Source organism: Megalobrama amblycephala, linkage group LG19, assembly GCF_018812025.1.
Source record: "Megalobrama amblycephala isolate DHTTF-2021 linkage group LG19, ASM1881202v1, whole genome shotgun sequence".
Lineage (NCBI taxonomy): Eukaryota > Metazoa > Chordata > Actinopteri > Cypriniformes > Xenocyprididae > Megalobrama > Megalobrama amblycephala.
The window spans coordinates 20,162,072-20,180,438 of NC_063062.1; the positions used below are offsets into that span (position 1 = coordinate 20,162,072).

Below are 18,367 nucleotides of genomic sequence, written 5' to 3' on the forward strand. Positions count from 1 at the left end.
AAAGTTCTAAAGAACAGCATTTATTTGAAATAAATGTCTTTACCGTCACTTTTGATCAATTTAATGCGTCCTAGCTGAATAAAAGAATTCATTTCTTTAAAAAAATAAAGTACTGATCCCTTCATTTTAAGCAGTAGTGTACACTGTGCATTATACAACACAGCGTACCATGTCAAAGCTAAAGCATTTTGTCAATTCAGAAGTCACATTTTGGAATATGAATGGTTATTAATATGAGGAGTAATATAAAGTGACTTTAAGCTGCAACGAAGCAAAAACTATAAAAACATATTACCGTGTGCAGTACATTAAAGCTCAATATTTTATTTATATTCAGAAAGTGTCATTCTGTAAACTAGGCAGAGTGTGTCAGATACTCCAGGTAGCTCTCAGATTGTTGATGTATTCTTCGTCATCAGGGATTTCAATACTTAGACCCTCATAATAGTCCTCAAACTCAGCATAGGAGACAGTCCTGGTGACCTTTCCTGTTTCCCGTACGAAGGCCAGAATGTCAGGGTTCGGACCAGCTTCTGTCAATAGTCCGAATGAGAATGATTCAGTAGTATCTTCATAAACATCAGTCATCCATGTTGCCCATGCAGCAATATTACTCTTGTGAGGTTGTTTTACTCATTGCCTCATCGAGTGTATCTGTAAAGTGAACTATATAGCCGTTCCAGAAATGAATACTGAAGTACCACACATTCCACATTACCAACATTCACTGTTTGTCATGAAATATTGACCGACAGTGAATAAACACGACTACAATAGCTGCTGCCTGTGAGCGAGACTAAATGATCAGTGGCTCACCGTGTGCTGCGTCAGACTGTTGTTTGCCTCTATAGAATTTTTCAATATCGCTGAGGAAGATGGAGCCAGTTTTATTTGGGTCAAGCTTTAGATAAACCTAAAAAAAGAGAAAAGATAGTAACATTAGCAAATAGCCAAAATGGAAATTCATTAACTCACAGAGCTCAACGGCGTCCTCTGGAGGACAAAAGCAGTCTGGCTGGTCTGTCACCTTCAGGAAAATGGCTTTTCTGTTCTCACTCATCTCCCCGGTAACGGCACGCATCACATCAGCGGGGTGCACCCGCCTCTCTGCACGCCGACTCACAATCCTCCACACCGCCTCGAAGTCCTGTCACACACAGCACACGCTAATGTAACGGCTCAACACTCTCACGTTAAGTTCTACATCAACATGCCTGGTGCTTTCCTACAGTCTGATCATTTCAGATAGATAGAGAGACATGTACCTTGCTTCAAATGTAGCTTTTTTCTTTTTTAAACATGTTTTATGTTTATTTTTCTTTACCTGCTCAGTAAGGCACAGTTGCTCTATCAGAGATTGTCTGAGCAGCACTTTTTGCTGAACACTATCAATCTTCATATCTAAGTTCTGCAGGTCTCTTCCTAGATTGATTAGGGTTTGTATCGCACGTCCCCTCAGCCGATCACGCACTGCACCTGCAAAAACATCCACCAATCAGAGTGCTGGATTCCATGTCAAGCTTACTGTGACAGGCTAATTATTAATGTGCCATTAAAAGTACAAGGTCACTTTAAGGTGAAGTGAGACATTTCCTATTTGAGTGGCCAAAATATCATAGAAATCTCATTTGTTATTATATATTATTTGAAAACCAGGGACAATACATTTTTTTATGTATTTGTTTTTTAATTGCTGTGGGTTCCTTATATTATTACATGAAGAATTATTATGATTTAGTTTTATTATTAGGTCTATTTTGGTCTGGTTTTAATAACCTACAATTCACCAAAAAACTATTACACTATTAAACAGTAACCATTGCAAAAGCAGTTCAAAACAATATGTTATAACAGAAGTATGACTTTACAAAAGCACATTGCATTACAAAAATAAAACAACATAAATATAAGATCAATAAAATGGCATTTAACAAATATTTTTTAACATTCATTACTGAATTTAATATTTTCATTTCCACAAGCTGTTTATACTGTATACAGAAATTACAACATATTAACGTTTAAGTTAAAAGATTTTTTTTGTTGTTGTTGTTGTTGTTATTTTAAGATTGTTATTTTTAACTATTATTTTGCATTTTAGACTAATTTTAAGCACAAAGTAAGTTGCAAGTGTATTATTTATTTTATTTAGGCCTATTTATATCTGTACCTTCACCACGTGATATAACGTTAGTTATGATGTAACGTTATGTGTGAAAATTGTTGTATGACGACTGCGGAACTTCTGTGGACATTTAAATTTGTGCAAAATAATACTCATACTACCCTGTTATAAACCCTGTTATAAAACACATACAAACAGTATTACTTTGGTTACGTTCTTCATGAACAGCGGCGCGCACGCGACCAAGTGTAGCAGTGTAGCTGCACAGCCCCCTCTGCTGGCGAATATAGTCACTACACGATTGCTCCGATAACCAACAGGCTGCTGTATGTTGGTCGTGTTTTCTTTGCAATGTATTTGCGGATTGTTTTAAACATTAAACAAATATTTCAGTTCCAGTCGGGGACAGAACACCAAAAACCGGGACTGTCCTCGGAAAACGGGGTCACCCTACTCCAGGTATAATAGACAGCTAATCTTAGATTATTCAATCTGACTATAATATCAGTATCCCAGGGTCAACAGGGTCAGCAGTCTGTATATTGTTATTTCATTTTCATTAAAGCTATAGTGTAGCACTGTAGCAGCGACATTACTCAGTGCTATTAGTCTATATCTACTATCTACTTGCAGAGCAACACGAAGAATTATGTTACAGGTCCCTGGAGGCTCACAATTTTTTTTACCAGTGGCTTTGCAGGAGTGGTTTTACATTACAAAATATCAAGGAACGACATTTGTTTATTTCAGCCACTTTGTCCTTCTTGCCATTGTCCCGATGACATTTCATCCTACCCAGGCTTACTGAGCGTGCACCCCAATATTTCATCATTTTTGTCATGACAAATAACACAAAATTACTGTATTTGCACTGTTGGAAGGGTAGGTTTAGGGTTGGTTTAGGTGTAGACATTAACAAAGCACAATCTGATATGTAGCATTTTTTGCTGTCGATTTGCACTTGTTCTAAAGAATAATGTTATATCAGATTGTGCTACCACCATGTACTTGCATAATAGGGTAGGTTTAGGGTTGGGGTTTGTGTATATGTTAATAAAGCTGTAAACCACATTAATGTCATGCTGGAAGCACAATCTGATTCAATCATTTTTTTACTGTCGAATTGTGCTACCTACTGTTTCAATGGGAGGTAGCAAAATCTGACAGGGTTATCAGAACACCAGCTCCATCAGTTTATTTGGCAGTATATAAAACTTCAGATTGTGTATTTTTTTAACTTATTAGAGGTGAAGAATGCCACACAGCAACTTTTAGGCAAAAATAAATATCACTATTATTACGAAGAGTAAAGACCAAGCGTCTAAAAAGGTTTACCCGCATTAATTCGAATGGTTTGCTTTCCTCCACGGCATAAACGGATATGACATTTTTGTGGGCGTTCCCAGTAATGCCGACCAAGTCTATACTGCTCTTTTGAACTTTCTATTCTTTAAAGAATCCTGAAAGAAAAATTAGACAATTTGACATGTGACACTAAAGACTGGAGTAATGATCACAGGAATAAATTACATTTATAAAATATATTGGTAACACTTTACAATAAGGTTTATGTGTTAACATTAGTTCATGTATTAATCAACATGAACTAGCCATGAGCAATACATTTATTACTGTATTTGTTCATTTTTGTTAACGTTAGTTAATAAAAATCCAGCAGTTCATTGTTTGTTCATGTTCACAGTGGATTAACTAATGTTAACAAATACAACTCTTGATGTATTAATAATGTATTAGTAAATGTTAAAAATTAACATTAACAAAGATTAATAAATGCTGTAGAAGTGCAGTTCATTATTAGTTCATGTTAACTAATGTAGTTAACTGTTAACTAATGAACCTTATTGTAAAGTGTTACAAATATATTTAAATAGAAAACCTGTATTTTCAATTGTAATAATATTTCACAATATTACTGTTTTACTGTATTTTTATCATCTAATTAATGCAGCACTGGTGAGCATAAGAGACTTCTTTCAAAAACTTTCAAAAATCTTACCAACTGACATTAGTGAATGCAACTAATTGGAAAATGTAAATAATTAGCCATCAAAAATGACATACATCATGTGTAGGTGGACATTTTGTATGAATGCTTATGCATTTGGAAAAAAAGTATTAAGAATTAACCTTGAATTGCCTTTAGAGTGTTTCGATCATTGACTTCCTCTTCAGAGAGATAATGTAGATCTTCCCCAGACTGAGTTCTGTGCAAAAGAAACACTCAGTACTCTAACTTGCGCACTCGTGTACGTATGTGTGTGAGTGGTACGTACAGCAGGGCTCCCTTGGCTGTGTCATCCACATCAGTAACTCTGAGGGTCAGGCACGGCTGCTGTCTCAGACTCTGGGGGAGGTGTGGGCCGTCTGTACAGAAATGAAGCTCAGCACCCTGGGGGATGCAGGCAGAGTGTTAATGGATTATTATTATTCGGTGAGTGTGTGAAAGATGATGAGTGTCGAACCTGTGAGATGTCCTGCAGGCTGTACGGCCTCCCTCTGTTCAAATACACACCACGAGCGATAAAGGGCAACGCGTTCCATCTGAAAGAGTTTTGATTAACATTTATCTGTACAAAAACACCTATATGTGTATGAGAAAAGTCTGATGTGTTGTATTCATACAAATGCAAAGCAACATAGCCTGACCTGTTTTTCCCAAAATTTCGGTACTCATACACAGTCAGTGTTTGGTCATATGTGAAAAAGAAGCCAATCAGTTTTCGGCAAGCCTCACGTCCACACCTATATATCAAAAACACACACATTACAAAATAAAACACACAAAAAATTCTGGATCTCCATCATAATACTTAAACTACCTTGATAAAATCCTGGCTTGAAAACAGAGCTTGTTGGATAAGGTGTTCTCCGTTAAAGACATCCGAGTTTTTACCCTGTAGATAAAACAAAAACCTAATTATCACAAATCAGTTTTTATCAAAGAGAGCAAATTGTTAGCAGGCACATGAGTATTTTTTATACAGTGATGGCAAATTTTAACTTAATTTAACTAGATAGGTTCAACAAAAACCCTCCTATTTTCACTTTCTGTAAATGCTTGCTACATGGTTAGTTGGATATTAAATACATTTTTAAAAAAAAGTTTAAAATAAAACAATAATATTAAATGAAAACCAATCAAAATAAAACAAAGATTAAATCATTTAATTGGTAAAACTTTACAATAAGGTCTCATTTGTTAACATTAGTTAATGTATTAAAAGGATAGAAAGTGATGCTATGGAAGTCAATGGCTACCATCAGCTGTCTGGTTACTGACATTCTTCAAAATAAAGAAACTCATACAGGTTTGTAACAAATTGAGGGTGAGTAAATGATGACAAAATGTTCATTTTTGGGTGAACTATCCCTTTAACTTAGGGCTGCACGATTAATCGCATGCTATTCTCACGCGCATTTCGTCAGTAAAGCCGGTTCCCTGATTACCGCTAAATCGCCATCACCTGCTTTCAAATGAAGCGGCATTTAATAGACAGAGCCGTAGGTCACTGAAAAGCCACGCAATATCGCGTTCATATCGCAGATGAATCGCCTGCGATAATGAACGCGATATTGCGTGGCTTGTCCGAACAATGAGCAATACATTTGATACAGCATTTACTAATCTTTGTTCATGTTAGTTAAAGGTGCTAAAGAGGATATTTTCGTCAACTGAGAAACCAAAGACTGTTAGTGAGTTTCTGAAATGAGTGCATGCGTAAGAACAACCCCCCTCCTTCACAGCTCATTTCGAGGGAACGCCTCCCAAAACTCGTGCACAAGTATTGGAACACGAGTGTTTAACACCGGCATTCGCTGTGTCGTGTTAGTGGATTCATTATGTCGGACTCACCGCAGGTAATTTATAATCTGCAGTTGTTACTCCTGTCTCCTGACAAAAACATTGCATGCGGCGCCTGTAGAGTGTGGAAAGTTACTGGAGCGCGCAGCCGCACACGTCTCTCACAAGGAACGTCATGGCAGTGATTGACAAGCCAGAGGGCCAATCGTTTACGCGATGATCGTGTAAACGATTGGCTGATGTTTTTAAGGCCCTACCTCGTGCACAGATTATGTATATTAATATTATTACTTTCAGTGCACCTAATAAATAGTCTTTTATCAGTTAGTAAAGACAGTTTCAAGTAATATTGCAAAAATGTATAAAACAAAACATCCTCTTTAGCACCTTTAATAAAAATCCAGCTGTTCGTTGATTGTTCATGTTTGTTCACAGTGCATTAACTAATGTTACAAATACAACATTTGATTTTAATAATGTATTGGTAAATGCTGAAATTAAAATTAACTAAGATGAATAAATGCTGTAGTAGTATTGTTCATTGTTAGTTCATGTTAACTAATGTAGTTAAAGGGTTAGTTTCTCCAAAAATTTAATTTCTGTCATTAATTACTCACCCTCATGTCGTTCCAAACCCATAAGACCTTTGTTCATCTTTGGACCACAAATTAAGACATTTTTGATGAAATCCGAGAGGTATATGACTCATCCATAGACAGCAATATAATCAACACTTTCAAGGTCCAGAAAGGTACTAAAGACATTGTTAAAATAGTCCACGTGACTACAGTGGTTCGACCTTAATGTTATGAAGCGCCGAGAATAATTTTTGTGTGCAAAAACAAAACAAAAATGGTTTATTCAACAATCTCTTCTCTTTCCAGTCATTATCCTTACACAGGTGAAGCAGTAAGCACAGTGAAAGCTTCCGTGTTTACGTCCGAATGCCGGCTCATATTGGCCAAAGCTGCACACGTGAGCAGCACGATGTATGCGTGTGATGTTGACGCAGGAGCCGGCCAATAATGAGTCGGCGTTCTGATGTAGAACCTGGAAGCGCTGGACGTAAACAACGTAGGAGAATGACACAGAAGAGAAGATATTGTTGAATAAAGTTGTTGTTTTTGTTTTGTTTTTGTGCACAAAAAGTATTCTCGATGCTTAATAATATTAAGGTTGAACCACTGCAGTCACATCGACTGTTTTAGGGTGCTTTCACACCTGCCTCATTTAGTTCGGTTGAATCGTACCAGAGTTCGTTTCCCCCTTTGGTGCGGTTCGTTTGGGCAGGTGTGAAAGCAGCAATCGCACTCTGGTGCGCACCAAAAGCGGACCAAACAAGCGTACCGAGACCTGCTTGAGGAGGTGGTCTCGGTACGCTTTCAAACGAACTCTGGAGAGGTTCGCTTGAGATGTGAAAGCAATCCGACCCAGTTAACGGACCAACGAACCAAATGATGTCATAATTCATAACAGGAAATGTGATATAAAAAGCGGTAGTGTCTGATTCTGTGAGTGAGCACATTATTTACCATAGCTGAAAACCAACGAGCGCCTCTGTTGTGTATTTGCACTTCTCCGTGCGAGAATGCTGTCCCGACGAAGCCTTTTTCCTGCTCTGCTTCATTGTAAAATGTATATAGTCTCTCTCGACACACTGACAACAGTTCGCCTACTACTAGACAGCGCTGGGAAACCAGAGACGGAGAGAGAGAAAGAGAGAGAGCACGTTTGAATTTGTCGCAGCATTAATATATGTAGTATAATTTAACAGCGGGAAAAGACAGCTACATTCATATAGTGTTTGCATGTGTCTCGACAGTTACAAATAAAGCCACAATAAACTCATGGATCGAACTTGTCAATCATTATTTTGATGGATGACGCAGAGAAAATTCTGACCAATAAGAGGACAGTTTTACTCGCATGTGACTTGCCTTAACGCATTTTGATACGCTTTGAAATGTTGCCATGTGAAAGCGAACCGAACCAAGAAAAAAAAGCAACATTGTAACAAATTTAGTCCCTGTTTCGGAACAAAACAAGTGATCCATAGGTGTGAAAACACCCTTAATGATGTCTTTAGTACCTTTCTGGACCTTGAAAGTGTTGACTATATTGCTGTCTATGGAAGAGTCATAAACCTCTCAGATTTCATCAAAAATATCTTAAATTGTGTTCTGAAGATGAACGAAGATCTTAAGGTTGTGGAACGACATGAGGGTGAGTAATTAATGACAGAAATTTCATTTTTTTGGTGAACTAACACTTTAACTAATGAAACCTTATTGTAAAGTGTTACCTTTTAATTGTTTACCTGCACATCAGGTGACTATTAACCAAAATCAGGCAAAAAGGTTGATAACCACTCATCTAAAGTGACTTACAAAAGAGGAACAAGCCAAGCAATTTGTCATAAGAGTCAACAATATTTCTAAGTAAAATCTCTATTTTATGTATGTATACTGAAAATATAAATGTGAGTGGTTCTTGCCAGTTCTTGCAAAACTTACCATCACGATTACTGTGTGCTTGTGGGTTGTTGCAAAGGCGTTGCTATGTGGTTATGAGGGTGTTCTGAGTGTTTTTTTAGTTATTTTTGCACACTGACATGCGGCTGGTTAATGATTTGTTCAAATCAATAACCCCAGGTATGAGCAACAATAAATAATAGTGGTGCTTTCCTTAGCAAAAACTTCTATTTATGTACAAAAATAAATGTAAAAATAAAAATATAAGTAGGGGAAATAACCACTATGATCTTCTCCAAACCCATGAGTATGAGACAGAAGGGGAGAAAGAGCGTTTTGTATCTGAGTCATATATGTGTGTGGGTTTTACTTAGTGTGGTGAAGAGTTCTCCTGTAGCGTGGTGGGACACTCGTGGGACTGACAGACACAGCATTCTGTTCCGGATCGCTAATGACAGCCCTGCATGAGCATCAGAGAACCCTCACGATGTTATTACTAACCACAGACTGACAAAAATGGAACAGAGAGGAGAGCGAGAGAGATACTGACCTCGACAGCTGGTCCACCATAACCTGCTCAATTACTGCTTGCAGTTTCCTCTCTTCAGTAAGCCCCTCCTATTCACAAACACAAATATATCATCCAATCACATTACATGCTCACATAGGACTTCTGGAGCTTAACAAACACCCTCCTCCAGGGGGAGACAACAAACTCTGGTCAAAAACGTGCCAGATAATGTCTGACCTGATAAAAAGTCAATGCCATAATTGCCAGAGTAAACTGCTTTTGTGTGGAAACAATAAATGTATGGATAAAATAATAATAAATAATTTCTATTATTTATTTAAAATTTATATATCATTTTATAAAAGTATATATAATTTTAGTATTATAGTTAAATAATATATATCTACAAATATATTGTAAAAAACAAATGCATGGGGGGGGGGGGGGGGGTGTTCTACAGTTTCAAGTGTTCTACATGATCCCAGACAAGTAATAAGGGTCTTATCTAGAGAAACCATCACTCATTTTCTAAAAAATGAGTAAAAATAAATAAAATTTTATACGTTTTAACCATAAATGCTCATCTTGAACTAGCTCTCTTCTTCTCTATATGAATTCCAGCAGTGTAGACGCTGCTAAGTGTATTACTGCCCTCCACAGGTCAAAGTTTGAACTAAATTGTCATATACAATATGCTAGTGCAAGTATATAACAATTAGTTCAAACTTTGACCTGTGGAGGGCAGTAATACACTTAGCAGCATCTACACTGCTGGAATTCAAATAGAGAAGAAGAAGAGAGCTACTTCAAGATGAGCATTTATGGTTAAAACGTATAGAATTTTACATTTTTTTTAGAAAATGAGTGGTGGTTTCTCTAGATAAGACCCTTATTCCTTGTCTGGGATCGTGTAGAATGCTTTGAAGCTGCACTGAAACTGTAATTTTGACCTTCAACCGTTCGGGCTCCATTGAAGTCCACTATATTGAGAAAAATCCTGGAATGATTTCATCAAAAACCTTAATTTCTTTTCAACTGAAGAAAGAAGGACATGAACATCTTGGATGACATGGGGGTGAGTAAATTATCAGGAAATTTTAATTTGAAAGTGAACTAATCCTTTAAATTATGTCAGAGTGCTGTATATTTTTTGATCCAGCTTCCCACAACCTGCAGAGGATAAAGTGTTTTGAAGAATGCATTGATGGATGGATGATCCAACTTGACTATTGTGCTTATTTCAATGGTAAAGAACCTGAGTTTGCAGTCTCTCATTATAAGAAAATCTCTGGCAAAGAAGAGTAAGGAAGCACTTGATAGAATAGGGGCCATCGGCCATGGATTGAACTCACCGCATCCACCATCTTGCTGTTGGGCCGTACAGTGTTGGACTGGTTGTAGTTGGGTTGTGCTGTGTTTTTAGAGGTGAAGGTGGATGAATCCAGGTTTGGTTTGTGACTGTACAGTGGACTTCTCTGTGCCAGATCTCTGTGGCTCAGCTGTAGTGATTCTCCATGATCCACATCAGGCACGTGATTTTTAATTGAGTCTTTCATCTTGGTCGTAAAACACCGGGAGGGAACAGCACAAGAAGCTTAATTCAAACACTGCCTGTACATCTTGGCTTTATGTAAAGAAGCTCGAAAGCCTCATTCATTGTAATTGCATTAGGGGGGAAAACTACCAGTACCAGTAAAAAGCATATAATGACAGAATTTTAATTTTGGTGAACTGTTCCTTTTCCTGTTAATTTTGAATGAGCACCTGCTTTGACTGTGTGGAGGTTGGAGAGCCCCAACTCATGGCTGACAGATCTCCTGTGACAATCTTGATAGCAGCATTCTTTGGAATTATGGCAAGATGCTGTAAAAAATTACATGTACAATAGTATTAAACCTGCTTCGACTCTACTTGCATAATCAAGTCATTAAACTACACAGCATGTTTTGTTATCCCACCTCCTCCTCCGCGTCTTGCAGGGTCTCTAACTTTAGCACTGGAACTCTGGGAGCGACATTTAATAACTTTAATAAATTATTAACAATATACTGTATGTGTTTACAAGTTTATCTTAGTTCTCTTAACTTACTCTGCTGGCCTCGGCCCGCGGTCTGCTCCAATTATCTTGGGCTTCAGTATAAATATACATGCAAACAGAAAGAATACTTCACAACGATGAACACCTTTTCGATTTAAAAGCCATCCATTAAAGGCATTGCGCACTTACCTGTTGCACGCTTTTATGTAAGGGTGAAGATTTCACGTTTGCTTTCATTATTAGTGTTACTGTACACTATATTTATGTATATGCAAATACAATAGTTGTTCAAAATTAACAAGTTTTAATACGGTTTTCACTCCCGAGCTCACGTTGCTGTGGTGATTTTAAACCCAACACAACACACACACGATGGTAGCGTGACTGTCATCATTAAAGGATTGTGGGTAATGAAGTCTGAAATGCCTAACACTAAAATAAAAATAAAATGAATAGCCTACAAATACCCATTTATTAAGACTATGATCACGAATGAGACTTAAAAAACGCCTGTATAAAAATAATTAGTGTAAGGACAATAACAGTTAAATAAAAAATAAAATGTGCAGCATTTTAAAATGTATTACACAAATGTATAAAATGAGCAGATTTATACATATATTTTTAAAATCTAAATAATTATCAAACAAATTATATAAAACACAAAATTAGCCTACTTGAAAGACAGCATACTCAAATAATTCTACATCAATTTATTATTAAATAAATCTATGATTAAAGGTAATATCCATTGCAATCGTTTAAACATTTACAAGCTTTGAAATAATTTTAATTAAAATCCTATACGCTCTTTTAAATGCCCGGCTAATATTTAGTTCAGCTGACATCTAAAATAAATTATCAAACTCTAAATGCATTTTTAAAATAGACATTCTAAATATGTACTGGCTAAATTGGGCAAAATGGCCATTTTTGCAGCACGGCTTATTTTACATTTGGATATAAAGAGTGTATGTGTGCGCGCGCGGGCGGGCGTGCGCGTGAATTTGTGCGTGAGAGATGAAGACAAAGAGCCCCGCGCATCAAAATTTTTCGTGACATGGTGGGTGGTTCAGTTTGGGTCCTTTAAAAAGCCCTTGTACTAAGGCAGACAGACAGATAGTCAGAGAGAGAGATCGACAGACAGAGAGGGAGAGAGAGTGGGCAAATCCACGGCACCATGACGCACAGGTCAGCGCGTCTCCTGCAGTGATGCTCCATTGACTCATTTATCCAGAGCGAAGCAGCGCGGCTCAGGACAAGTCTCCTGCCATGGACTCTCTCGGCGGTCTTCTCTTACGGATATCGGTTCTTCTGTACGGCTCATTCGGCGTTCTGGCGCTCTTGCCGGGAATAACAGAACCGGAGTTCATCCGCAGGTGTGTGCAGGCGCATAACACGCACCGCTCGCGCGTCACTCCACCTGCCGTCAGCGCGCGCTCCATGGTAAGACAGGTGATCGGGACGCAGGTATTTGATGCATCGGCTATGATTCGTTTTGATTAATCATTCCTCAAACATTTATGTGTTTATAATTATTTGCCCAGCTTTTTAAGCATGTTGTTTACTCAGTCTTGTTTACTCATCATTTGTCAGTATTTACGTGTTCGTGTGTGAATCCAATGTCCCAGTGTTCCACATTTTAAATGTTCATGGTAATATATGTAAATTACACAGATTCAGCATGCTACCCTAAACAGCATGTTGTTTTGTTTTTGTCCCAGAGTGTTTGGTTTAAGAAAATAACAAATATGTACAACCATCATTCTGGTTGTCATGGCAATGGAGAGATGTTTTTGTATGAGTGGAAAGAAAAGGCTCCCTATTGTGTATGTATTGATCTGGATTGCATTTTTGTTAGTAGTAAAAGAATGAAGAGAAAGGTTTGTGATGGTGCTTGAAGAGGGTTCTGAAAGTGTTTCACAGGCATATTCTCAGATATCTCTCCACCAATAATCATTTTAAATGTGTTATTAATTTGTTCTATTATTTGAAATATAAGCATTTGATTTAAATAGCCTTAGTTAAATATTTCAGCATAAAACAACCAAACTTATCTTCACAAGTAAAATGTTCTGGGACAAATCTTGTTGCTTGTTCATCTAATCCTGTCAGTCATATCTTAAATATCATATCATATTTTGTAAATGTATTGATTTGGATTATTGTTGTGTGGATGTGTTTGTCTACAGTCCTGGGACAATGAATTGGCCAAAGGTGCCAGAGACCGGGCGAGACACTGCAAGGCCTCTCATCATCCCGGGCTGGCATATTTCGGGCATCCGCCATTCGGATGGATGGGTGAGAACATCTGGCTGGGGGCTCCGTTTTCAGCCTTCTCAGTGGAGAACGCCGTACACAGATGGAACAAAGAAGGAGTTTACTCACTCAAAAATAACAACTGCTCACGGATGTGCGGCCACTACGCACAGGTATGTTTGTTAACGTTATTACAGCTTTGTATGTGAATTTTTTTCAGCACTGAAAATTTGTTTCCACTAGTATCAGCCTTGTGTTATTTGTATGTTTCAGTTAATGTGGTCTACAAGCTTCAAGCTGGGCTGTGCTGTAAATGTGTGCTCTAAAGGAATCGAAAACTTCTCCACTCACCCAGAATCCACTATTTTTGTGTGCAACTATGGCGATACGTAAGTTAGACTTAATAATTTATCATTTGCAAGAATGCAGCAAAATTTTCAAGTGAACCAAATGTAAAAGTTTTGCTTGATTTAATAAAGTACAGCACGGGTCAAAATATTATTATGTATGCCTCTTGTGGTGATGTTTAGTAATGTTATTCTAACATGCTTCATTGCAGAGGACAAGTTCATGGTGTTACTCCATATATAGCTGGTGTGGCCTGCAGCGGTTGTGGATCAGAGATCTGCCGAGACAACGTCTGTAGTAAGAGCAATGACACATCACAATAACTATCACACAGCAAACAGTTTGCTAAACTTAAATATCAGGGTTTTTGTTGTTGTTGTTTTTTACAGTAATAGGCCTATTGCAGTGTAAACACAATTACAGTTTAGTGGTATTGCAACCTCTATAAAATATCTGATAAAAAAACTAAACAAAATATTCCAAAAACAAAAAACAATGCATTCTGGGTAATATTTGTCATTTTAAGAAAAGAGGCCTATAGGCTACTTTCTCGAACAAATAATATTACCCAGAATGCATTGCAATATACAGAAGTAATATACTGTAAAAACAATGCATTCTGGGTAATATTTGTCATTTTGTAAATGACAAATAATATTACCCAGAAGGCATTGTTTTTATGGTATATTACTGTTTCAATGGAAAACGGTATCTTACTGTGTAAATTTGTTTCCTTTTTTTACAGTTATTTTTTAGAGAGCCCATCTGAAATGGTGGTTATCTATCTATCTATCTATCTATCTATCTATCTATCTATCTATCTATCTATCTATCTATCTATCTGTGTGTGTATTAATATTATATATATATATATATATATATATATATATATATATATATATATACACACTGTATAATACATATATAATATATGGTATATAATATATTGATGAGGTCATATTAAATAATATATCTGACTTGAATAAAACAGATTAATTTAGATGTTTCCACATTTACACTGTCAAATAGTCTAAAAACCTACTAAATATAGTCAATATCATTTGTATAGCATTTTTCACAAGATTGTTTCAAAGCAGCTTTACGGAAAATTATGTTAATGTTTAAAATATATTAATATCTTAATGTCAACTACATCTTTTTATTTAAAGATGTACAGTATTTTTTTTTTAAAAATTTATTATTTCCATATTTAAACTTTGCATACATTTACCAATATGACATCTTTCAAACCTACATCTTAATGTCTCTCTTTACAGAATATGATTGGTTCCCTGGGTGGGACTATGGCCCGCCCTCTTCAGCCCCCAGTATTTCTTATTGGCTGACTAATCTTGGACTGTATCTACTAGGAGTTTGTTGGCACTTTTATGCCACACATTAATGTCATCCTGTGTTATTTAATGTCCTTAAACTTTGAATCTCCCCATCATTTATATACAGTTAGATATAAAATAAGTAATCACTGAAATATGATGACATATATAGTTCCCTTTCTGCTGTGTGTAAATCATTTATTTTAGTGCCATATACACAGTAAGTTTGTAAATGCATTTGATTAAAAATTATTTTCATTTTACTTTTAAGATTGGCAATCATAAAAGTGTGAGTTAAATAAACTTGGGTTATTTTATACTCTTACCGGTTGTCTTCTGTGATCTCATTTCTAAAGTGTGTTACAACCTCTCAGGATTATGAAGCGTGAACATGACTGTGTGTAATAGTGTTGTAAAGATACACATCAGTACGGTGGCTGAGAATTCAGTTGTTGTGTGTTTCACACATATTACCAATGTAGTCACGACACATTCTTGATGATTTTACAGTCACCATGGAAACGGGCGTACGTATAGCACACTGTAGGCCGTGAGTGAGAACAGCTATGAGTCATAAGTTACGAATTATGTTTGGAAGTAGTTTATTTTTCTGAGTAATCAATCAGCAGCGTTCTATTAGTACATGAGTAATGTGTCATCCATTTTTTTAGGATGTCCATACACCTAAATTAATGAGACATAAGGATGTCAGAGATGAAGACAATGAGAAATCTTTTTAAGAATCTAGTTTAAAATGTTTAAGTAAAGTTCTTTGAAAAGTCATCTTTGCGTTCATGTTTGGTTCTTACACCTCATATAAACAATTTTCAATTTAAAAAATTAAGTCAATTAATGATGATCAAGATGGTTAAGTTGGTGTACTCATCAAGTAAAAATCAAACTTTCTTTACACTGAATACATATACACATCTACATCATTATTTTTTTTTTAAAAATTAAATAAAGGAAACAAAGATTTTTTTATTTAAAGATATACAGTATATGCATTTTTGAGTCATAAATATAACTGTTTGAATTGTATAAACCTGAACTGTTTTTTTAAATGCCAAAATACTTTTATTTAAAAAAAGCTTATATGAACATACTTATGTGACCTTTTCCTTAAAACGTTTTTTTTTTTTTGCTTTATTAAAATAAATTTTAATAGACCTCAAAAACATGTTGATCATAGAAGAGTTGTATTGAAATTATTATCTGTAGAAATTGCATTTTTAATAACTTCACAGAAAATGATGAAACACAGACAAGAGATTGTAATGAAAATTTCAGTCCAGGCTATTACAGTGTTTCACAATCACTTTGGCACATTTTTAACATTCTCTAAACTGTAAGCTCAATTATCACAACTGTTCGCAGGAACATCAGAACTCTATTGCATGTCTGCAAAATGTAGTTATTCACCCAAAATATTTAATTCACGCTTCAAAACTTAGTTTTTTTGTCAGTACATTGGCCAATGCCACCAAAATAAAAAGTGTTTTTGTCATCGTGTGAGCCACACTGGTCAAAATCTTTAGATGTTTTTTCACTATAAAAATATTTGTTATATACAAATTGCATGTTTTCTACTTTTTAGTTGACGCTGTCTGTGTTCTACACTATACAAAAATTTCAGTTTTGTCAAGATGAATGTGTTTATGTGTAACACAGTGAACTTTTTAGATACAGATTTCAGCAGTAGGTAAAAATTTACTAGGAAAAGTCTATAGAACACAAAAAAGAAAATGGACATTGGTCACACATTAGGGTGTCATTATTGACTATGTACTTACATAAAAAAACAATTACAGTGGACTTATTGTATTCATATTGTATTGCAAAACACGTGCTGCTATTTTTTGTTTTAAAATAAGTACAACGTAAAAACATGTATGTACACAATAAGTGCATTGTAGCAAATGATTCAATTACAGTGAATGTTACAAAGTAGTTAAAGACACCTAATATAAAGTGGGACAAGACATTTTTATTTATACAGCACATTTATTTTTGTATTCTATTTTGCTTTCTATTACAGTATGTCTTCCCCTAACACCACACTTTCTTACATATCTTCCTATTGCTCCTCCACAACAAGCAACTGTGTATTTTCAGTTTATATGTAACACATTTCTACAACAAAAAAAAAAAAAAAAAAAAAAAAAACTGCTGCTGCTGCTTAGGTATTTAGATATTTCTACATGTTCAAAAATGGCAGTGATTGTGCCGGGCAAACTCCATATAGGTTACTGTATGCTTCCAAACTTGATTGGTTGATCGGTAAGATTGTGATTCCTATTTCATTACAATGGCAGGCCATTTGCCAATTCAGCAGACATTACAAATATTCCATGTCATAGGTATTTATGGAATATACATGCACGTCTGACAGATTTTGATAACTGTATGGATTATTTTGCATGTGGAGGCTCACACAATAAAAGAATGTTTAGAATTTGTGAAGAGTGACAGTTTCACTGAGAATCAACTCATCAGTTTTGGTCAACAAACCGTGCATTAAGATGTTGTGCAAATTGTAGCTACTCTTTTGCACACATGTGCCAAAACACATGCAAATTGCTTAGATCAATAAGAAATCCAAATCTGATTTGAACAAGAAACTAATTTTTCAGAGACCTGAACTTATTGTTTCGAGAGAAAAAAAAAAGTCTCATTCGAGAATTGAATCCAAAGCGATTGAGAAAAACTGTAGTACGAGACTATGGCTACATTCACGGTGCGAGCCTTAAAGGTGCTAAAGAGGATGTTTTGTTTTATACATTTTTGCAATATTACTTGAAACTGTCTTTACTAACTGATAAAAGACTATTTATTAGGTGCACTGAAAGTAATAATATTAATATACATAATCTGTGCACGAGGTAGGGCCTTAAAAACATCAGCCAATCGATCATCGCGTAAACGATTGGCCCTCTGGCTTGTCAATCACTGCCGTGACGTTCCTTGTGAGAGACGTGCGCGGCTGCGCTCTCCAGTAACTTTCCACACTCCACAGGCGCTGCATGCAATGTTTTTGTCAGGAGACAGGAGTAACAACTGCAGATTATGAGTTACCTGCGGTGAGTCCGACATAATGAATCCAAAAAACACGACACAGCGAATGCCGGTGGTAAACACTCGTGTTCCAATACTCGTGCACGCATGCGCTCATTTCAAAAACTCACTAACAGTCTTTGGATTCTCAGTCGACGAAAAAATCCTCTCTATCACCTTTAATGCTCAGTTCTGATTTTTGTTCACATTGTAGTTTTAAATGTGGCCAACAGGCCTATCAGATGTCCAGTGTAAACAGATCATGGTTCTGAACTGACCTGTATGCGCAAAAGAACGTTACATGCGTGGTTGCGAGGTTTTTACCACAAAATCCACTCTTCGCAAAGACGCGCCCCCCTACTGTTGCTTTGTCCGACAAGCCATGGCGCTGTCACACCACACAG

The 18,367-nt window shown here is 36.2% G+C and overlaps 2 protein-coding genes across 5 annotated transcripts; one reads left to right on the forward strand and one right to left on the reverse strand.

The window, feature by feature from the left end:
• Positions 1-299: 299 nt before the first annotated feature.
• Positions 300-11,445, reverse strand: caps2 (calcyphosine 2). 3 transcript variants are annotated; one of them, XM_048168574.1, is made up of 16 exons: positions 11,158-11,445; positions 11,020-11,060; positions 10,889-10,934; positions 10,695-10,793; positions 10,283-10,486; positions 8,970-9,037; positions 8,790-8,879; positions 4,966-5,040; positions 4,793-4,888; positions 4,609-4,687; positions 4,420-4,535; positions 4,274-4,350; positions 1,325-1,476; positions 1,028-1,147; positions 817-913; positions 300-666 (listed from the first exon to the last, which is right to left on the reverse strand). In XM_048168574.1, exons 1-16 carry the CDS (start codon positions 11,203-11,205, stop codon positions 611-613), a joined length of 1,464 nt encoding a protein of 487 aa, XP_048024531.1. In that variant the 5' UTR covers positions 11,206-11,445; the 3' UTR covers positions 300-610. The 3 variants fall into 3 exon arrangements, with proteins under 3 accessions (XP_048024531.1, XP_048024528.1, XP_048024532.1); XM_048168571.1 differs by having other exon boundaries at positions 300-533; positions 11,158-11,433; XM_048168575.1 differs by having other exon boundaries at positions 300-533; positions 11,020-11,095; positions 11,158-11,430.
• A 469-nt stretch (positions 11,446-11,914) lies between these two features.
• On the forward strand, positions 11,915-15,234 carry glipr1b (GLI pathogenesis-related 1b). 2 transcript variants are annotated; one of them, XM_048168577.1, is made up of 5 exons: positions 11,915-12,438; positions 13,161-13,400; positions 13,501-13,616; positions 13,787-13,872; positions 14,853-15,234. In XM_048168577.1, the coding sequence occupies exons 1-5, from the start codon at positions 12,241-12,243 to the stop codon at positions 14,975-14,977; spliced, it is 765 nt and encodes a 254-aa protein (XP_048024534.1). In that variant the 5' UTR covers positions 11,915-12,240; the 3' UTR covers positions 14,978-15,234. The 2 variants fall into 2 exon arrangements, with proteins under 2 accessions (XP_048024534.1, XP_048024535.1); XM_048168578.1 differs by having other exon boundaries at positions 11,949-12,414.
• The last annotated feature ends 3,133 nt before the right edge of the window (positions 15,235-18,367 follow it).